At 37.9% G+C, this 21,566-nt stretch overlaps 1 protein-coding gene across 6 annotated transcripts in view; it reads right to left on the bottom strand.

Annotated features, from left to right (window-relative positions):
• Positions 1-21,566, bottom strand: part of EML4 (EMAP like 4) — a 169,510-nt gene that overhangs the window by 12,388 nt on the left and 135,556 nt on the right. For all 6 annotated transcript variants that reach the window (XM_052806814.1, XM_052806812.1, XM_052806813.1 and 3 more), the window contains 11 exons: positions 20,892-20,961; positions 19,413-19,523; positions 16,925-17,020; positions 14,679-14,813; positions 14,315-14,450; positions 12,341-12,492; positions 10,678-10,803; positions 10,426-10,557; positions 9,736-9,803; positions 3,422-3,510; positions 2,116-2,213 (listed from right to left, as the gene is read on the bottom strand). In XM_052806814.1, coding sequence (XP_052662774.1) covers positions 2,116-2,213; positions 3,422-3,510; positions 9,736-9,803; positions 10,426-10,557; positions 10,678-10,803; positions 12,341-12,492; positions 14,315-14,450; positions 14,679-14,813; positions 16,925-17,020; positions 19,413-19,523; positions 20,892-20,961 — 1,213 coding nt within the window. The remainder of the gene's footprint in view (positions 1-2,115; positions 2,214-3,421; positions 3,511-9,735; positions 9,804-10,425; positions 10,558-10,677; positions 10,804-12,340; positions 12,493-14,314; positions 14,451-14,678; positions 14,814-16,924; positions 17,021-19,412; positions 19,524-20,891; positions 20,962-21,566) is intronic.

Raw genomic sequence — 21,566 nt, 5'->3', positions numbered from 1 at the left:
CGTGTGTTAAGATTAGCCATCTCCAAGTGATTTTATCTTTTATGATTAAAAAGTAAGTGATGGGGTGAAATGCTGTACTGAGGTGCAGCCATCTGCTGCCATCCCCACCAGCCCCACTAGGCTCCCAGTCTGACCTACCTGTAGGCTCAGCCCTTTCCCCACTGCCTGAGCTCCCTGGGAAGGCTGCAGACCTGATTTCTTGTCTCGCGACTGTTGTGCTGTCGGCTAAGCCCGTCACCACCCTGCTTAGGTGCTGTAAGATGCCCTGGTCCACCCTGCACCGCAACCCTGCCATTGAGGAGTCCCCAGCATACCCAACAGACTTCCCTCCTAGCTGCATCCCATGCCAGCGCCGAGCTGTCCCTGCCAGCCTGCACACTGTAGGTGTGGGGCAAACCCAGAGCTGCTGACCACCCCTGCAGCCCTGTGCCCCTGGCAGCAGCTGGACACAGGCTGCTCTGGACCCCCATGCGCTAGCAGTGTGGGGCATCCTCAGCCAAATCAAAAATGATTGAGAAATCTCTCAAAGACATCATACATGTCACTAAAGGACTGGTTAATGCCTGTTTGTTTTCCCCCTAACAGTTTCCACTGCAAGTCTTGCATCAAAGGTTGCAGGGGAAAAAAAAAAAAATCTTAGAAATAATAAAAAAAAAAAAACAACCCCAAACTCCCACAAGTTAGCCTTATGGTCCCCTTACCTCCCATTTTCAAATTAACAAAGCAGCTTTAGGAGTTTTCTTATTTTTAAAACTAAATGCAATTGGTGACAAACATACGAAAAGTGTTCTGAGCAGGGGATGCACTCCTTAAAAAAAACATTTCACATTTCAAATGTGAACCTATTCTTATGATATCATTTGCAAATCGCATTAAGGTTCAGATGTTCTTTATGTAAATATTCCTACTAACCTAAAGAGATAGCTGAACTTAAGGCCAGGATGTTAGACATCTAACTAAACACTGGGACAACCTCATATAAGGACTAATATAAACTCCACTGCTTGTGCTACACTTAGATTTATTTACCCTGGGCTAGAAATTTACTGTTAACATATCCCCCAATTCCAAATTTTGTAGTAACAATTACAGCTGAAAATAGTGCACATTTGCAACCTCCAAAATTACATATTCTAAAGAAATTCCACCATCTAATGTTATGTTGGTCCAACGAGTACTTTACCAATAGGGGGAAAATACCCCCACACAAGTGTAATATTTTCCCCAAGAGTTTCAGCATATAGGTACAAGGCATTTCTCCATCTTACTGCTAATTTCCCATTTCAAAGAAAGTCAATAGTCTGAGAAATTAGCCATATTAGATGCAAAAGTGTTCACCTATGTCCTGGTTTCAGCTGGGATAGAGTTAACTGTCTTCCTAGTAGCTGGTACAGTGCTATGTTTTGAGTTCAGTATGCGAAGAATGTTGATAACACTGATGTTTTCAGTTGTTGCTCAGTAGTGTTTAGACTAAAGTCAAGGATTTTTCAGCTTCTCATGCCCAGCCAGCGAGAAAGCTGGAGGGGCACAAGAAGTTGGCACAGGACACAGCCAGGGCACCTGACCCAAACTGGCCAAAGGTGTATTCCATACCATGTGACGTCCCATCTAGTATAGGAACTGGGGAGTGGGGGTGGGGAATCGCCTCTGGGGGACTGGCTGGGTGTCGGTCGGCGGGTGGTGAGCAATTGCACTGCGCATCATTTGTACATTCCAATCCTTTCATTATTACTGTTGTCATTTTATTAGTGTTATCATCATCATTATTAGTTTCTTCTTTTCTGTCCTATTAAACCGTTCTTATCTCAACCCACGGGTTTTGCTTCTTTTCCCGATTTTCTCCCCCATCCCACTGGGTGGGGGGGAGTGAGTGAGCGGCTGCGTGGTGTTTAGTTGCTGGCTGGGGTTAAACCACGACAACCTAACACTAACGGTTGCAGTTCCCATCAGACCGAAGTTTAAAATCAATCAAATGCTGAAAAACACCCCATAAAACATATAACCAAAACTAAAAAAGGAAAAGCATCAACGCAGAGAGTTCCACTGCTTAACACCTTGGTGTACGTATAACATCAAAATGCAAGAACTGCTGATTATATTTGCTCCAAAACTTACAGTGCATTTTCCGTATCTGCTATACTTTCTTCCATTTTCTGTTACAACGTAGAGGTAAATAAAGTTGTCATGGGATCCAACTGCAAGTAAGGTGCCATCTACAACACAAAATATTTGATATAAATTAACAGAATATTTGTTTTCCAAATTTTAATGATTTCAGATTTATCACTAAGACAATAGCCTCGATTAAACTACTGCTTACTAATTGTACTTAAGGATACGTAAGTGTTTACATTATGTTGTTTTTCAGTCAGTATCTGTTTACTTTGTGGGCATGGTTTTTGGGCAAGTTCTTTCACTTCTGCTTTTTTTAAGTAAGTGTCCAAGGGACAGGGTATAAATCCTCAGATTGCACTGGATTTCTGGAAATTGTCAACAGCAGGCAGGCTTGAGTTTTGTGGATCACAAAAAATGCATAACAGTATTTACTCTATAGTTAGTTTAGCTGGGGGGGGGGGGGGAGGCAGGGCAGGGGGTGGAGTTGCATATAAATCAGCACCAAATAAGGTCTAAATGACAAGTGGAGCATTCAAACATTACAAGCAGTTTTCCAACCTGTGTTGTCTCGATTTTAAAAAAATTACATGGACAAGAGTTGCCCTGAATCATGATCAAATGCCTCTGTAGTGTCAATGAACATCAGTGCTTTGAAATACATTGCTGCGCTTGGCAGATGTGGCAGCAGCAGACGAACATTTTGCCCACTGACATGGCATGTTATCCAAAAGCAAACAAGAAACAGATTTACGAGGGTGTTCTTCCATCCAGTTTTAACAGAGAGAATTCAGCCTCTGATGGTCTGTCATGTCACATCTGAAGAGGAGACTCAATACTGGCTTGGACACCATGTAAACCCATAGCAAATACTGAGCAAACAGCTCTGAGTTTCAGACAGACCTGTTTGGTTTTATGGTTTTGTATTAATAAACTTGAAATTTAACTAAGTAGTATATTAAAATATTACTGAAACACTAAGCTTTTTACAGCCTTTTCTGTTAACCTGCCAACTATTTAGTTGAGAAATTTTAGTTTTTCTGGGAGCAAAGATAACTTTTATTGTAACAGTACAGATCAACATGAAGGAAAGGCTGGGAAAGGTGACTGTAACTTTGCAGTTACAAAACTCCAAGATTTAGCATACACAAACAAATCTGTAACCAAGTATTCAGTTATATATTAAGCATCTTAAATGATTTTTTTCAAAGCTCTGCCTTTTCTAGTGACTGGGGAGTAGTTTAAGACAGTTTAACAGAACAGACATCTCATTTATCAGCAATTATTCTGAACGTACAAGTCTGCCTACCTACTGAGTAGCGCATCACTGAGAGCTGTTCGTTGCCATCAGTGTGTATTGAAACCAGATCCCTTGTTTCTGCATCCAAAACAAACCACCTACAGAGAGAATTCCAGTAAGTATGGCTTCCACTAAACAAAAAAACAAGCAAAGGAGCAATAATCACTGCCTGCCTTCACCTTCTCATGCTAGCGCCTCAAAAGCAGCACAGCAAACGTCTGTTTTTAATGGAACGCTTTTCTGGTTCACAAAGCAATACAAGTTTCCGTGAAGAATATATGAAAGATTCTAAATACAGCCCAATTTTTTCCCCCTCCTTGAACACTGCAGTAATCACCAAAATATCTACTAGATGATAAACTTGCCACCAGATAGCTAATATGACTGCACCTTATCATCCTGAAGCCTTAAGGCTACAGCTGAATTTTGATCTACTACTTCTTACCCATTTTGAAGAACAGCTTTGATACAAAACCTGATCATTCCATTTGTATGAAGCAAAGTTAAAAAAAATAAAAATAGAAGTAGTAGTAGGGAGTGGAAAACATTTCCACACTCATTTTAAGCACAAATATATTCTAATTTGGTATTTTCCCCTCAGTCCTTTCCATTTCTATGAATAATTTTATCAAAGTAAGAAGGAATAACCATCTACGGAAATTTGATGGTTCATAACCTAGCGTGGTTTTTTTTTTTTTTATTTCCTGCTTGGACAATTTATAACTAAGGTAATTAATTGCATTTTTTATTATTTAACAATAACTTTCAGACTGCAGTGTTAGTTACGAGGCACATGTAAAAAGCTCAGAGAAGCTCACAAAAACTCAGTGGCCCGTACACCAAAATGGCCACTGACAGCAAGACAGGCAAGATCAGCAGAACCTGAGCCTTCTGCAATGGTTCTGATGCCCACCTAACTCCTAAATACAGTGAACATTAGCAAAACAAAGACAATGAAAATCTAATAAAAATATAAATACATACACATGTATCATGAAAACACAAGGTGTCAACATGGCTAAATACATTAAAGCTGTACACAGAATTTAATTTCTTTGCTCCAAACTTCTGATCTCACAACCGTGTGCATATGCCACAGCCAGGTTTCCATCCCTAGTGGCAAATGGTGAGTTCATACACAGGGAAAATGAGTAAGGCAATTCCACCCGCTGTCTCATAGTGAACTCAGTGGAACAGTGCTAAAGCTAGGACCGTTTATTTCATAACAAACTTATATGACCTAAAATAAACTCCAGGAACAACAGCGTACATCGCTGCTTTCTATGGATGGAGATCAGATTCCAGCTCATGCTGATCCAGTGTCCAGTAGCTAGGTATCTGGAAAGTGACCTGGTCCAGTGACTTAAAACCAGCTTGTGGTTAGAGAACCACATGAAAGAAATTAAATGACATACACACAACCCGCCCCCCGCCCCCAGCCCCACATTCCATGGACTGCTGAATAATCTGTGTGCAAGACAGATGCAACCAGTGGAAAACAGCTAATATGTTTGCACTGGACAGCAGTAGAAACCATGCTCCCAGTTTCTCTTCTGTAATGCTCTGCTGAAAGTGGACTTTTGATTTCCAATCTACACACTGAAGCTTTGCTGGTTCTCTGAACGCATTAGGAGTTACAAGTTCCTATTCTGCTATTTAGTTCAAACTGTGCGCCCCTTTGGCCCTGCCAAATGCTTCACTAAGATGTTACCTGGGTGATAACCCTGACAGGGGTGTGGATATTAAAGAACAAACAAAAATAAATCAAAAAAACCCCGAACAACCAAGACCACAAAACGGTTTGGCAGGGGGGAAGAGAGAGGGTACCTATGCCATTTTGCCACCACAGAAAGAAAAACAATCACCCCACCATGACAGCAAAACTGCTCTAAAAGTACATCCTGATGGGACAACAACAGAATGGTGAAAAACACACATGGAGGTATCACTGAGTTGAAATCATCTGGTTTTCAAGCAACACAAGAAGCTGGTCTGAAGGCCAATGCCCCACTGTCTCATTCTCATTTTGTGTCTTCCTGAATCCAGCACAGGCTGGAGGCTCCTCACTGCTTCAGCCCCGGTGGGCAACACACCTCTTGTGCACAGCCAGCAAAACAGGAGATAGGAAGACTTTTTGCTTTACCAGAAAACTTAGGCAGTATACTGTAAAATCTATTTATCTAGCAAGACGACACAGCCTGATACCTGTTTGTTTATTCTGAGCAGCGTAATTGCAGTGCCTGGATATAAAACCTGATGATCAGCACAGTAACAGCCAAAAGCAGCCTTCTTCCACAAAGCGGGTGTGTACACCCTTCCCATGCCCTCCTGCAGGTGCCCATGCTGCACAGCGCTTCTGCTAGACAGCCAAGGGGAGAGCTGAACCCTCCATGTCCCAAAATACACAACCAGGGCAGGGCAGGGAGGCTTCTGCCGCAAGGACATGCCTCTTGATGCTGGTCCTGACACTGGCTCTTTTGGTTGGTCCTTTGAGGCTGTTACCTGAACCAGGTAATCCTCCAGTTAATAGTATGTAAAATGAAAAATACCCAAAGCCTAAAATGCAACCAGGAAAACATTCAACCCCCCCCTATTTTACTGAAAGCACAGAGGTGGTATTGTTTGGTATCAAACACAATGCAAAACTGCTGCTGCTCTTAAGAGCGCACACTGAACTTCATTTGGCATTAGGAGACAGCATTTTGTGACACCAGTCCTTCTCAAGAAATTCTTCTGCAGAGGACATACTAGCAGCAATCTTAGCTGACCTTGGAAAGAGTCAGTGCACCATGATAATTTTGATAATAATTTAAGAAAGGAAGCACTGGTCACATCTAGTTCAGCTGTTTCTTGATGCTTCCATGAGTTGTAAAGAGACGTGCTCTCTTCAATCTTCCAAGCTCTCCCAATGCCATGGCAAACACTGCAACTGCCAGCAAAAAAGCCCTTCTCCATGAAATGTGTCTTCAGTTTAGCAGCTGCAGCAGTTCATTGGCATGCCCCACACAGGCCCTTCTCGCAAACAGCTGGGGTCCACCTTGAGACTGTGTTTCCGATCTTCCTTCCAAGACCAAGGTATGCAACATGCAAATGGCAGCTGACCCTGAAGAAGTCCTAAGAGCTGTGAAATGCAAAGCTTGGCTGCCAAGTGAACTTCTGATCTGTAGATCGGATGAAATAAATGGATGAATGGTATCCCAGCTGTAAGATAGTGGTTCTTTCACTTTCTCTGATTTTTATTCATTTTTCTCCCAATTATTACCAAAGATAACATGCTTAACTTGTTTGTGAGTTCACGTAAACAAGACAGAACTTTTGCCCTTTTCATCTGTTTCTTGTCTTCCCATTCCTTTGCTTTAAAAAAATACTAATAACCTATATAAAAAACCATGTTTTTAGAAACAAAACCCCTTAAACGACTCTCTTCTGGAAAACAAATTCTGACCCGTGACAGAAATTTATTATTGATAATTCACACTTGTGAATGTAGATCTTTTCTGATTAAATCACCAGGGAAATAGTATTCCATAGTAGTAGTAGTATATTTTTGCACTTACACTTGCAATTCCCACGTTTAGGTAATACTGAATGTTGAACCTGCAAGGCATTAATCAGGGTGAACAAACCAATCCATCTTACAAGACTGGTTCCCTGGGATATTTAGGCTTCTTCATCTTAATACCACAACAGATGCTGAACTGGTATAATGCTCAATAGCGCTATTGACTGATTTACCTCCTTGTGGCTCTGGCTTATGCTGGTCTTGTCCTTTAGCCTTCAGTTTTCTTAATAATGTTAGTGTTTTTTTTAAGAATCTTGTCTTTTTTTCTGCAGTGCTTTTGAGTACTCATATGCACAGCACTCAAGATAGTCTACATGATTAGTCACAGAAAGGTCTACTTCCCTGCAAATAACACCAGTGGCAGCATGGCAAAAGGATCTGTATAGTGCCTTGAAAAACCCACTTTTCTGGTAGGATTTCTGATTGCCAGCCCTTTTTAGTTTTCCACCTGTGCATTTCCAGCAAACAGCAGGATCCACAAAAAGTATTAGTTCTCTCCAAACCAGGCTTAATCCCAGACAATTGATGATCAGGCACACAGCAGGTATTTAAAGAAGCAGTAACAAAACCTGCAGCAGACCATTTGCAGACAGCCCAAAAAGGGAAATGATACCGAAATACTAATCATAGGAAGTGGTATGTGAAAAACACACCAAGACCATGACATGTTGGCCTGATAAAAACACACCGCTGTGAAACAACAGACAAGAATGGGAAGAGAGGTAGAAATTTCAGTTTTCTTCAGATGTCACAATTTCAACCATCAAACCCAACTTTCTTAATGCTCCATTCCCTACCTCTGTCTTACTGACCTCCATACTGGAAGCAGAGCAGCACTAGAACAGCAACACATAGACACATCCAAGGTTTGTGTTTATTGAGTCCTAAACAGATTAGACTCATTTAATATTTGCTTTAAGCATTCTGGGCTATGAATCAAGTTATTAAATGACTTGTTATGGGTCTGAGATTATTTTCTCCTATGTTAATCGAGATATATCATGGAGCCCTCATTCCTTGGGAAATAACTCCCTCGGACTGGATTATCTGGCACAGAAAGCACTGCATGATGTCGCTGGTTAGGCAGTAAATTTAAAACTGGTCTGTTTATCTTGATTCACAATTCCATTTATTTCTCGTACACTTGTCTACTTACCAGGGCTCATTTAAATTCAGTTTCATTTGTATATCTCAAGCCTATCACTGAATCATGCAATCAGAACGCAGTAAAATATAATGGTGAAAATATAACTGCTTAGTTCCAAGAACAGGGTAAAAAAAAATCAAACAAAAAAGCCCCAAGGCCGCCATCATAAACTTATCCAACATAGTATAAACTGGTTGCCTCAAGTAATTTAAAAATAAGAATTTAAACTGAAAAGTGCTGAACTCAAAAAGTAATGTTAAATGGTCTGGGAAGGAGGAAAAAAAAAAAGTAAAGCAAAAGCAAACAACAGACTGAATGCTTTGGCTGCTCAATATGCCTTGATTGTGCTTTGATATAATTTCAAAAATGTCTTTTTCCCTATTTCAAGTACTATTAGGCCAGTATCTTGTGCTCTGCTTAATGAAGGTAGAAACACTTGTTCAATTTAATGCTATAATTAGAAAGAGATGAAAAAATGGAAAAGTACAATGTGGAAACCAAATATACAAGAGCTCAGCAAGATTTTTCTTAGGAAGGTAAACTAGGTTTTCTAGCCTGATATTATACCTAATGAATTAAGTGCAGACTGCATCTTCATCTTGGAAAAGGAAATTCCCTAAGAAGTATTTAACATTTCATTTTTCCAGGAAAGTTTAAGGGTATTGCACATGCTCAAAGGTTTCTAAAAACCAAACTTTAAATGGTTTTTAGGCATGAGGTTACACATAAAAAAATTTCTAGAGGCGAATTAAACACAAAAAAAAAATCCACATTTTCTTACAAGCACTATGCATTATTTTATCATCTAGTTGTCAACCATGAGGTAGAACTGAAAAACAGAATAAAAATCCTAATAGATTTAATATCTGCTCCTCTCACCTTTCTAATGCTATGAATATCCTGTTTTTTCTTTTAATTGGTACTTGCTAAAAATCCATTGCATGAGACTCCTTTCTTGGGAGGTGATACCAAGCCAGAGTTTCACTATGAGTTAAAACAAATTTTTTCCACTACTGAAAGACGCCTGAGTTAAAAGATTCGGTTTGTGTTTTGATAGCTTTCAAATACGCAACAATTTCAGGAAGAATATGAACAGCTCAATAGGACTTCATTGCAGCAATGTGCCATGTCAAACTCTGTCTTACCCAAAAATCAAAATACTAGCCTGTTCACTTGCCTCTCCACGTCAATTTAAAAGATTGCAAGTCTGTTTGATTTGGGAAAGAGGAAGATCTGTACTGTACCTGTCTTATTAACTAACGTAACATACACACACATTATTAAAATAAACGATACTTGGTAAAGCCAATAAGGAGTGCTCATGGAAACCCCTGCAAAAAAAATAGTTAAAAAAAAAACAAAAACCAAGATCTGGGCTTTCACGAAAGAGTAGTTAAAAAACCAGAACAGCCTAACAACAGTCAATCCTTCTGTCTTCATCTAACCCATGTAAGAAAGATCCATCCCCTTCCCCCAAGCTTTTTAGGCTACGTAACCTCAAGCAAAAAGAATAAAAAGCAAATAAATTCCAATAGATAAGATACGTAGTATCAAATTGTCTCCTTTAAACTTTCAACGATCACAATCATCACAACGCAGTCGAAAGGTGTTTACCTGCCCGAGTGTGTTCCTATCGCAACCACTGCTCCGCTGGGATGGAAGTCAGCACAGTGCCCTGGTTCCTGAACAGGGAGGCACAGACACATCATTCACCCACCTGCTTCCTTATGGTCAAACACCTCTCCTTATACCAAAGCTACCCTAAAAGTCTGAGGTAAACTGACACGGGAAAAACCAATCAGTTAGCAGCATGCTTAAAACCCTCAGAAAGATTTTCTTTTAATCTATCAGTGACATGCACTACATGACATTGAAAGTAAAAAGGCTAAACTTCTGTGTAAAAAGATACTTTTGCTTGGGTATTAGGACAGAACTAGCCAAAATATGACACAAACAATGACAGTAAGGAAGGACATCTAAAGCCAAACCTTGCACAACTGTATGATACCCTCTTCAGATTGTTTGAATGATTGGGGAAAAAGTTAAACTGTAACAAGAACAAAGGACTAAGTTTTATACAACTTGGATTGTCAGAATGGCATCAAACAATGGTAACCAGATTACAGTCTGTACAATGTCTGATGAGCCTGGTTAAGTTTAGCAAAGCTTCTGAATAGCTGTTTTTAAAGCCATAACTACAGGTTTTTTGTTTCTCTTGCAATCAGATGGGACAACGGTGTTGCAGAAAACTAATGCTTTTTCTTATTTTCCAGCTTTGTATTTAACATTAAAGGGTTGACATACATCTAGCAGCCTGGTCCATTCCAGTGTGTGGTCCACAGAGTTCCACATACAAACTTGCCTATCTTGGGCACATGTTAAAAATAAGTCTTTGAAAGGATGGGATGCCAGTCCCCAGAGTTCATCTGTATGTCCCTGGAAAGAAAACACATATGATTTAACAATGAATAAAATAAAGACTCTCTTAAAATAACACACTAGCAGGGAAATCCAAACCATTTTTGGGTTGTAGCTTAAAAAAAAAGTTGTGCTCACCTGTACCTCTACTAGGAAACCATCGTTAAATGTTCCCCGCAAAACAAAGTTTCGTGAAGTACCCACTAAAAATTGATCTGCTTTTCCTTCCGCTACTGCTCTGATTGTTCCATACTGGTCAGGAACCTAGGAAAAGAAACATCTGTAAAACCACATCACGCATCTTGATAGGCGCTTATTTTTGAAGGCCACAAATAGTGCACAAAGATGGTACCAGAACTGCAGTTCTCCCAGTAAAAAGGAACAATCTAATCATGTATACACTGGATCAGGACTTGACCCAAACCCTACCTCATTTATTTGTTCAGTATACGAGACGATCTCACTCCAAAACAATCACAATTATGCTATTTTAATAAGTCACAGTAGAAAAAATTACAAATTAAATTACATGGATTTTTAAGTGCCAAATACACTAAACGAATGCACTCCACAACCTTACAACTCATCTTATAAGGATAGCAATAATACACAATTACTGTTTACTTTTCAAAACATTGTGAAAAATAAGGAAAATCCTGTAGCCCACAGTAAATGCTTCCTGATTAGCCTTAAGTAAATGTTCACATGCCTTATGTCAGCAATGACCCCAAATTTTATTGAGTTTGTTTATTGCATGCTTGAATTCTAATAGACTGGTTTATTTTACAGTGTGCATTTGTTTGGTATTCTAAATGATTTACCTTTAGAAAATACACTAATATTGGCCACACAAGATAGAAAATGAATGCAATCATTCAGAAAGATGTCTGTCAGGGCTCTGGTAATATTTCTCAACGTAAGAGATCAGCTTCAACGTAACATTAACAAAAGGCAAACAGAGACACTGATACGAATAGAGGGTGTTACTTAAGCCTAAGAGTTGTATATAATAGTCAATGCTTACTTACTCTCAATATGTGTTTTCTAAAGGTAAATATTAGATTCAAGGTAATAAACTCTAGACGGAACTAAACATATGCGTTAAGGAAAAAATGCTGCTATAAATGGACACTAGGTAAGTGGAGTAAACCATTATTAGAACAACTGTTTAAGAAGAACACATTAATTCAAGAGGTCATCTTATTGTCGGGGGGGGGAGTATTTTAAAATCCATAATGTACAATTTTTTTCCAGTTCATCCCCATTTACCTAGCATTGCCATATAGCCAAATCACAGAGACATACATATTCACTAAACACTTGTTTTAGGATAAAGTTAAAAGAAGTTCCTCAACATAGCTTATAAATCATTAATTCTTACAGAATACGCATATGTATCCCACCGATTGTTTGCCTTATGTCAAAAATTCTATTAAAACCCTCAAATGCTGGCAACATTGTCTTTCTCCAGACAGGCAAACTTAACAAAAACACAGGTGATACTAAACAATATCCTCAAAAAAGTGACAAATAAAAGAAACTAAGGAAGGGCTTGGAGGAAAGAAAAACCTTGTAATTTCTGTTGAACTTAAAACAGAGGAGAACTGAAGCCTCATATAGGCTCATTATATGCTGAAAATTTAAACACTTTATAATAAAACATTGTCATCCACTTAAAAAGACAGCAACCAGAAGACATTCTATCATCCTAACTACCAATCCTCCAAAGGGTGAGGAGGGCTCTGTCTTGCTAGTCAATACCTTGCTCAAGGCAATTCCCTTGTCACTCTTGCTTTCTTACCTCAATTTCCCTTTCAGGATTCAAATCATGATCCCAGAGGATGATCTTTCGGTCTTTCCCACCTCCAGTTAGTAGCATCCCATTCCTCAGTTGACAGAGTGTGAACACACTGCCATCGTGAGCTTTGATTTGTCTGCTTATCTGATATACTCCTACATGCACGAAAAGAAAATAATAAAGAACACTACTCGTTTTTTCACCTGGGGTTTACAAGAAGCTATGCCTTTTGACAGAAGAATAAAGTAACAGTGTATAATAAATAATTACATTTGGACTGTCAGGCTATTAGTATCGCATCAGTATTGCAAACACAAGGTGGTAGTGTTTTCTTGCAGGATAAAAAGATAAAACAAAGGGCCTGCCTTTCTGAAGAGAAACTTTGAGATTGATTGTCCTACAACTTGTGAAGGCAAGAAAAACAATTATTTGCAAAATGCTTTCATTTCTCTGCTATCCAAGGGAACACAGTCTTTCCAGATGCAAGAGAAACTGTCATTTAGAGTCAATAAACATTTAGCAAGTAATTATTTGAAAACAATTAAAGTTACTTTCTTATAAGAAACTCAAAGATTTCTTGTCTATAGTCTCATGGGAATAAAAAGCAAATTATTTATAGCAAAGTTTCCAGGATGCATGAACTTAACATCTAGTGCTGGATGTTGCCTCACTTAAAAATAGCGTAAGCAGCATTTGGCATCTATCAATATAGTAGTCTACCCAAAGGAAAACACTAGGAAGAACAAAAGAGAGGTGAGAAAATTAAACAACAAAGGTAGCAAAGGAAGCCTTTTGCATCCTAATTGGGAATTCATGTCAAAATAACTGCTGTAGGAAAGTACATTTTAAAAAAAAGCAAGATTCTGGTGCTTTGCAACTTGCATATTTCCAAATAGCAATCACAGAAAAAGCCTAAAACACCACCCAAATAAATACCAGCTTAACTTTGCTGACTTTGCCTATGGCTCAAGTCAGTTCAAGTCAGCATGCTCTCACACGGTGAAAAAGAGTATGAGATCAAGTCCTGTGACCAATCTAATGTGATAAAACAACTAAAAGATTCCATATTTAATTAAGGCAATGTAAATAAATGTTCTATTTGACATCTTTTAAGATTATACTCAGGAATGGTTATTTTTGCACAAGAACTTCAAAATTAAACATCAGATAATATGTTATTTTTCCATTGCAGTTAGCTTGAAAGACAAGAAAAAGATTTACCTACAAAAACATACTTATGGTTAAAAATTTACTTTTTAAATGAATGTTTTGCTGGCATACCCATTTAAACCAGAGTGTTTGAAAAGCTGCCAAGTAAAATAAATTATCCTTGAATTTATAAGTTACCTTAGGGCTCAACTGTGCCAGGTCTGCATATGTAGGGTAGCAAATAATTTTCCTTTCTTTTTTACAAAAGCTTTGCCCTAAAGAGTAAGTTTAACCCAAATTTCAAATAAGATGGGTTTTAAAGTATATTTTACAGCCAAGACTTATCTGTTAAACCAGATACTCTTTTTGCATGATTGGTACAACTATGCATTATATTTTTCCTTCACATACAAGTCCCATTAACATCAGCTTCAACACTTAATGGTATTCCTCTGAGACTAAGCATGGTACAATGTAAGCCTTAAGAGGCAGAAGTAGCCTGTGGAATCCTCAAACTTATCCTACAGCCTTTTTCAAATATCAGGATGAAAGGAAAGCTGATTAACTGTACCTGTTTTTAAATGCAAACCCTTTAGATAAAGTAGTTTTCATTCATTTCAGGCACAGTCTCATTAATTATTCAGAAACTCTAGATTGCTCTTAAGTCAGCAAATTCATGACACTTGAAGGAGTTTAGTACACCTGTTAATAATAGGAAGTGTACACCCTTAGTCAGGCCTGTTTCCCTATTCCTTTTCTAATGCAATGCTTTATGTTTGTCTTCTACAGACTGTCTAAAATCTGCGATTAACTGTGAATGTATCCTACCTTTAGGTCCTTTTCCTGGAGTAGATTCTACAGTAGTTTTGCCCCATATAAGTATTATCCCACCTGAGTCTCCAGTGAGCACATCACCATTTCCCAAAAAAGCCAAACACTGAACAAATTTGGGTTTTTCATATTTCTGAAACAAAGCAAGCAAAAGAAAGGGATAATTGCTTGTATTCTCTATGTAATTAGCATAATGTATCCACACCCATACACCCTGCAGACACATAAGCAGAATTTAACCTTTTTTGTTTGTTTACACCTCTGCTCAAACAGTACATAGTAACAACGAAGCAAATTTATAGAAAGTGTGAGCAGATCATTCCATTGACTTAAAACTGACCTGACATCAAGACATTCTTACCCCAAATATCCCTTGCTTCCTTGATAATGAATTGCCACTCCAGGTCCAGAAAAATATATGAGATTTGCCACATGTTATTATGGTATTTGCATCAGTTGGATGGAATTCTACAGCAAGAACAACTTCATTTGTAGTCTGAAATAATAACAGAAATAATATTTATTCAGATGGGCATTATTCAGACATTAACTACTAAAAACACATGTTAAGATCCCAGGTTTCAGAACAGAGATATGAGGAACTAGACAGCTCATTGTATGCTTGAAAGAATCCGTACGTGTTCTGTGCTAAATCAACTGTCCGAATGACTGCACATATCATTTTATATATATGGATTTTCTACATTTGTAAGAGATCTTTATAAAACTTCAGTAGAAAAGTCAGGGTTTTACATTTGCTTTTTAAATCATAAAAGCTTCTGCCCTCTGAAACAGCTAAAATTTCTGCCATGGAACGAGAATGATGTATAAAAGACACCCTGCTTATTTTTTACACAGACTAGTTTGGTATTCTGGATAACAAAACTCTGACAGAGGCAAGTGAGACAATGGTAACAGCATGATTATATCCATCATTCTCTTTCTGAAATTCTATAAAAATTCTTTCGGGTTCTTTCTTCCTCTCCTTTCCTCCTCACAAAGAAAAACAGAAGCCTGCATAACTCAAAACTCTGAAACACAGTGTCCCACCGTTGTATTTTTACTGGCTGCATATACTGTTACTGAATTACTAACACCTCAGTGAGTATTTCATCCTTTACCAACAGATTTTACAAACATAACAAACTGACTGGTCATTTATCTAAATTCTAATGTATATTCAACCAAACTGCCTTTGAAGACAATCTCCCGGAGGCAAGGACTCTACAAAACACTTAAGTAAATGCATCAATGCATTTACTTCAATGGGATTTAAGCCCGTGCTTTAAAGGGGTATCCATAAAAGTGCTGCTCACCATTTTTGGCTCACTTTAGGAAAACAACCTTCTTAAGTTTAATTTTTTTGTTGATAGCCATATTTATTGAATTACGCTTCTCACACACAGCTTCCTCCACATGAGTGGATTTGCGATATCCACAAATCCTATGGAAACTAAGGACTGAAAAATTTAATGGAGTTCAGCTGAGAAAAGGCTTCTGTTTTGCACCCTAGCTCAAGGGATGAAACTCTGCTCACACCACCTATTGTGGAAGCTGCTTAAGATACTGCAAGATCAAGTCCTAAACATGAGTAAGTACTGAAGGGCAAGCTGTCCCTGCCAAATTGTTTTCAGCCAATTCTGAATCACCAAGGAACTCCTTGGAGAGTGAAAATACTCAAAACATAATGTCAATAAAAAGGGAAATACAAGGCACATGCCAAATAACTTCACATTAAATATCAGCAAGGAAATGAAAATACTGACATAGAATTACACTAAAACTTACAGAATAGAACATAATTAGTATTGGTCAACATAAGTTGAAGAAAATGGGTCAAACCAACCTGACTTTGTTATCTGAAATTCCAAGTTTGTAATCATATAGACATACATGCCTATATTCCCCTTGCTGACTCATGATTAAAAAAAAAATAATTAAAAAATACGCAGTTCCACATCCGTGTAGTATCTCCTTGCTTGATATTGTATAATGCAAATCAAGATGTCTCAAAATATGGACTTCAATAGCAAGTTGTTATTGGATTGGGTGTTTCCAGTGGAATCAACTTTACACGAACATTGAGCGCAACACCTCTGAACGCTTCTCATCAATCAGAAATTTAGGAGGTTACCAAAAAAACAGGAAAGCAGACAAGATTGCAATCTACAAAAGTACTAATGGACTTCAAATGACAAGAGACACATGTATGGAGAATCAATGTCTGGAACTCGATTCAGACAAAAATGAAAATAAGGGATGTCTAAAACTACTTTTTTTTTTTAAAGAAACAACTACAGACTGAATCACCACTTCAGTTTCTTAAAGTTCCCAGGATTTTTTTTTTTTTTTAAATTAGGAAAATATTACAGAATTGCTTTATTTGCATTGGCTCTCAAGGATAAGTAAAATGTAATTATAAGCACTCCAATATGCAAAAACCTTCCAATATCAAAGTTAAGAATACATTTCTTTTGTATCCTTATACAAGCCAGCGGTATTACAGTTGCAGTTTCCAAGTGCAATCAAATGTGTGTGTCTCAAACTGTTTTATTTATGGGAATAAAACCACCTGTATTTCAGAATATTAATTTGTGCAATAATTACCTTTATTTCTGCTATTTTTGATTTCCTCTGCCAATCCCAGACAGTAAGCATATGCTCATTAGAGTCATCAATTACACACAAATGACTACCAGAATCCTAAAGGAAAAAGAAAAAACAGAAGTGCTGACAAAGTACTATCACACCCCATTTAGAAACAGGGCAGGGTAGTAGTATTTTAAAAAACCACAAAGGTACAAATATAAATTAATCAAGTCCATTTAAAGTAATTATAAACTCCAAATATCTGGTATTTTCCTTTTCTCTTAAAGACAGACATAGATTTTTTCATAATCTCACAAAAAAATGACCATGCTTAAAATAATGATTCTAGGAAACCTTTAAATATCTTACCAAGTCTCTCTCTTCTAGTTTGTTTTTGTTGTTGTTGTCTTTTTTTTGCTTTCTTGTTTGCAATATCACGCTAGTAGCAAAGAGGTTTCTCCCTTTTTCTATTCTGGAAATATTTTGTTTTTCCTTAGGTCTCAGAAGCAGACACACAGCTCCACTTTTGTTTTTTTCTTAAATGTCACCATCACATACACACAACTTTACATTATCAAATTTTGTAAGCACATCTAATTTGTTCTGCGTGGAGCATTAAGTACCAGCAGTTTCATCATGTGGTTGGTAAAACTGCAGCAAAGGTAACACTTTCTGAATAAAATTATGCTTACAGAGCAAAAAGACTGGCATCTACGGTATTAAATTACTAAAATGGCTTATTTTGAACAATTTTACAACAAAATGTTAAATATGGCTATATGGAATTAGAAAAGCAGACAGAAAATCTTAGAACAAAAACATACTTATTCACAGCAACACATACTTGCACAAACCAGTTGTTTCAAGGACATGTGTAGAAAGATTTGGAGGAAGCCTTATTTATTTTAAAGTTGATTCTTGCAGTTCAACCGCATTCTCTAACAAATTATGAAAATAGAGGTGGCTGAAATTTTTATTCCCAAATACTATTATGAGCAGTAATATGCAAATATACATGTCAATTATTAAGTGGAAAGAAACCCTGAAGACAGCATTGGTGATATACACAGCTCTTGTGTGGCTTAATGAAATTATGTGCTAAAAACACAGTTCTAGATAGTGCACATTCACTGTTTCTGTCTAGTGAGGAATCATATGAGACTGTAATAAGGTATCAAAATCGGTTTCAGCTGCAAAACAGAACTAATAAAAACTAAAATCTAGTCCTCAAAAATTCCTGTGTTTTCTGTTTGGTTTTTTTGTTGGAATGTGTTTATTCACCTTGGAAAAAAAATGTACCTCAGTTCAAAAGTTTTACTTTTACTGGTTTGTTAGAGTGACAGGAATGACAGTACTCCTCTCACATTATTTTATTTATGCTACCCCTTATTTGTGTAAAAAAAACCCAAACATAAAAATTATCTTATTTACTGAAAGACAAAACCTAGATGTAACTAACATAGCAACATTTCAGTGTTAAGTGAAACTGCAGCAAGATAGCATAAGCATTTCTTTTCAACAGGTTGCCCAGCAACACCGTTGAGTGTCCATCCTTGGAGATACTCAGAAGCCAGCTGGACACAGCCCTGAGCAGCCTGCTCTGGCTGAGCCTGCTGTGAGCAGGATGGTGGATGAGGTGATCTCCAGACATCTCTTCCCACCTCAGCTGTCCTGTGAATCTCTTCCTCTATTAGCAAAATACAGTAGACATTCTTTTTCTGCATTTTTTTATTTTTTACACACATTAATTCTTCTTGCTGGGATGCAAGAATCACAGTCTAAGTTTTCAGCAGGTCTGATACATCCCAGTGCTTTGGCAAAAATACAAAGGCAGGTTAAAGATTAAAATATACACATATTTTACAAAAAAATAAACTCATTGCCAATTCTGAAATGAGAACTTTATCAATGCCAAGTAGCACATCTCCGTTTGCTACTGATTTTTCTGACAAATTCTGTGGGCCCAGTAACAAGACTTCTATTTTTTTTTTTCTGTGTAAAAGTAGAGGCACAAATTGAACAAATTATTCCTTGGGGAAAAAAATAGCACAAGACAATGTTGGGGTTTTTTTATTTCTTGGTGGATAAAAACCTACTCCAGCTGTGCAAGCAGAAAAGTTACCCCTTTTATCAGAACTTGCTAAAATTTGTCTTCACGAACCTCACTAATAAACTTGTTTTTAACATCCAAACGAAAAACCAAGCCCCTCACAAACCAAACCAAACCACTAAACCCAGCATGGCCTTCAATTTCTAGTTAAGGTTTTTCTTGCCTGCTATTTTTTCACTGTGCTAGCTTGTTACCACAATTTTACATGTGCAATTTCCTGTTTTTCCAGCTAGCTTGCTGTCAGCTGGTTTTATAAAGTATGCATTAACTTTACTGACACACTTTTAATACCAAAACAGATCAGCTAGACAACCACATACAAAATGTCCAGAGATCTCCTTCCCGTTTACATAGGATTGGATAAATTAACACACCAAGTAATCGCACCCATCTTACCGCTTTTGAAAAATCCAAACACCCCACTCCACGCTCAAAAGTCCCGAGGCCGATAACCTGCAGCGTCACCAGGCTCACCGAGTCCCATACTCTAACATGGGGCTGCAGAGGCTGCATGAAAAAGCAATGGGACAAACAGTGTCATCAACAGTGAAAGCATCATATGCACGTGTCAAGTTTCCTTAAGCAGATGCTACCTGAATTACAAACTGCAGACTGAAATGCAGGATGACCTGTGCTAATGATGCTGCTGGATAGTATCCTGAAGCTCAAAAGGCAAGTCAAGACAATCTTACTCCCTGTGTCTGAGCTACAAACGTGGCAGCAGTGCCGCCGAGGCAGGAAATTAAGTGTGGTGGCATTTGGTAGTTGTGAAAATAAATCTTTGCCCAATTTAAGTCATTGAACAAATAATGGAAGAGTCATCTTGCATTTCAGGCACCAGACCTAGCAATCTTATGCAACCGCTGAAAACAATGATCAAACCTTGGTTTTTTTATACATAAAGTAGGGAAAAAAAAAAAAAAACAACAAAACCCTGGTGAACCAAGTCCCCTAACCATCACCAACCACTCAGTGAAAATGTCCATGGTTGTATTTCATACAAGTACTATCCCAAGCCAGCTTAGCTTCATAAATGTGAAACAATCACAAATGAAGTGGGAATTAAGTTGGCTTAAGGACAGCATTCACCATCGAAAGTGACAATAAATCATCCCACTAATGGAAAAACAAACCAGCCAGCCCTAACAAGAAAGTCAACAAATGTTCAGTGGAAATTATAACAACATCTATACAAAAAACCCCACACCAATTTCTTACAAAAGAAATTAAGTTGAACATCTGAATAAGGGTTATATTTAACGTGCTTCTACACCTCATAGTATCTATCTTCTTTTTCCCCTCTCTTTTTTTTTTCTTCCTCTGTCTATAACTTCATGAAGATAATCCAATTATTCAAATTGTGACAGAGTTTTCCAAGAGCCAGGGACAAGGGCATTTAAACACACTTGCTCCCAAATGAGCAAGTTTCTAGGAAAGCTTGACACACCTTCCATGAACTCTCAAAGTTGGTTTCTTCTTCCATGAAGCCTTAAGAGTACACTGACCCACAGAACTGGGGACTTGTCCTCCTCTGGCAGAAGACTTATTGAAAAAAAAAAGTGACAGAAATGATGTGGCCTTATAAATCAACTACAAGCTTCACGTTTGCTTGCACAATTAAAATTGAGTTTCCTATGTCACAGATAAAGGACTTTATGAGCTTCTGCTCTTTTTGATGTATGGCTGAGTGCTTAGTTGTTACTGTCTTTTGCTAGAGATATAGGCTGTTACCTTAGAAACAGCAAAATATCTCAGTAAATGCAGTGCATAAAATAAACTGCAAAGAGAAGGTGATGATGAGATTAAAAAAAACCCCAAACACTTTTTCCTGATTTTCAAAACAAGATACTACTGCTCAACAGCTCTATTACTTACCCTTCCATCTTTATCCACTCCAGCTAACTGTCCTGTTGCAATTCTAATTTTGTCTGGATGAACTGCAAGACTAAGACAGACAGAAATATGACTTGCTTTTGCTGTCATAGGTCTTCAAAACTGAGAGGTTTTTTGTAAATTTTTTTTTCTTTCTCAACAGAAGCCCATGAAGACACTTATGATCCTAAATCCCACATGAGATGGCTTGAATGTTTTTCATCAGACTACTTCATTACACACTGTACTGATGGGTTGATCAGGCTCTTGTGATGGCTGCTGGCACACAACCAGGAGTGCCAGAAGAGCCACCTCCACATGTGCTCTGACAAATCTAAGGTTTGACTGTATCAGGAGTCCACTGTAACAAAATGTACCGTGTCTCATGATGAACTTCCTACGCATAGTTACGTGCCATATTTATAAACACTATAGCATATTTTATGCCTAAACCTACAGATAGCATGAACCTGGGGAAAAAACAGCTGAAAAGTTGGCTGAGAGCTTGTGTACCCAGGAGTCAGGCATTACTGCCACTTGAAATGAGTAATTGTACTAATGAAGTTTTCCAGTATGGTGTACTACTAGTGTAAGTAAAAATCTGCTTTTGCTTATCACATTTTGCTTTGGACCTGATGTGAAAAAACAGATTTCAGAGTACACATCCTCTTAGTCCTA

Source organism: Harpia harpyja, chromosome 13 (assembly GCF_026419915.1).
Source record: "Harpia harpyja isolate bHarHar1 chromosome 13, bHarHar1 primary haplotype, whole genome shotgun sequence".
Classification (NCBI taxonomy): Eukaryota; Metazoa; Chordata; class Aves; order Accipitriformes; family Accipitridae; genus Harpia; species Harpia harpyja.
This window is presented reverse-complemented; position numbering and strand designations above follow the sequence as displayed.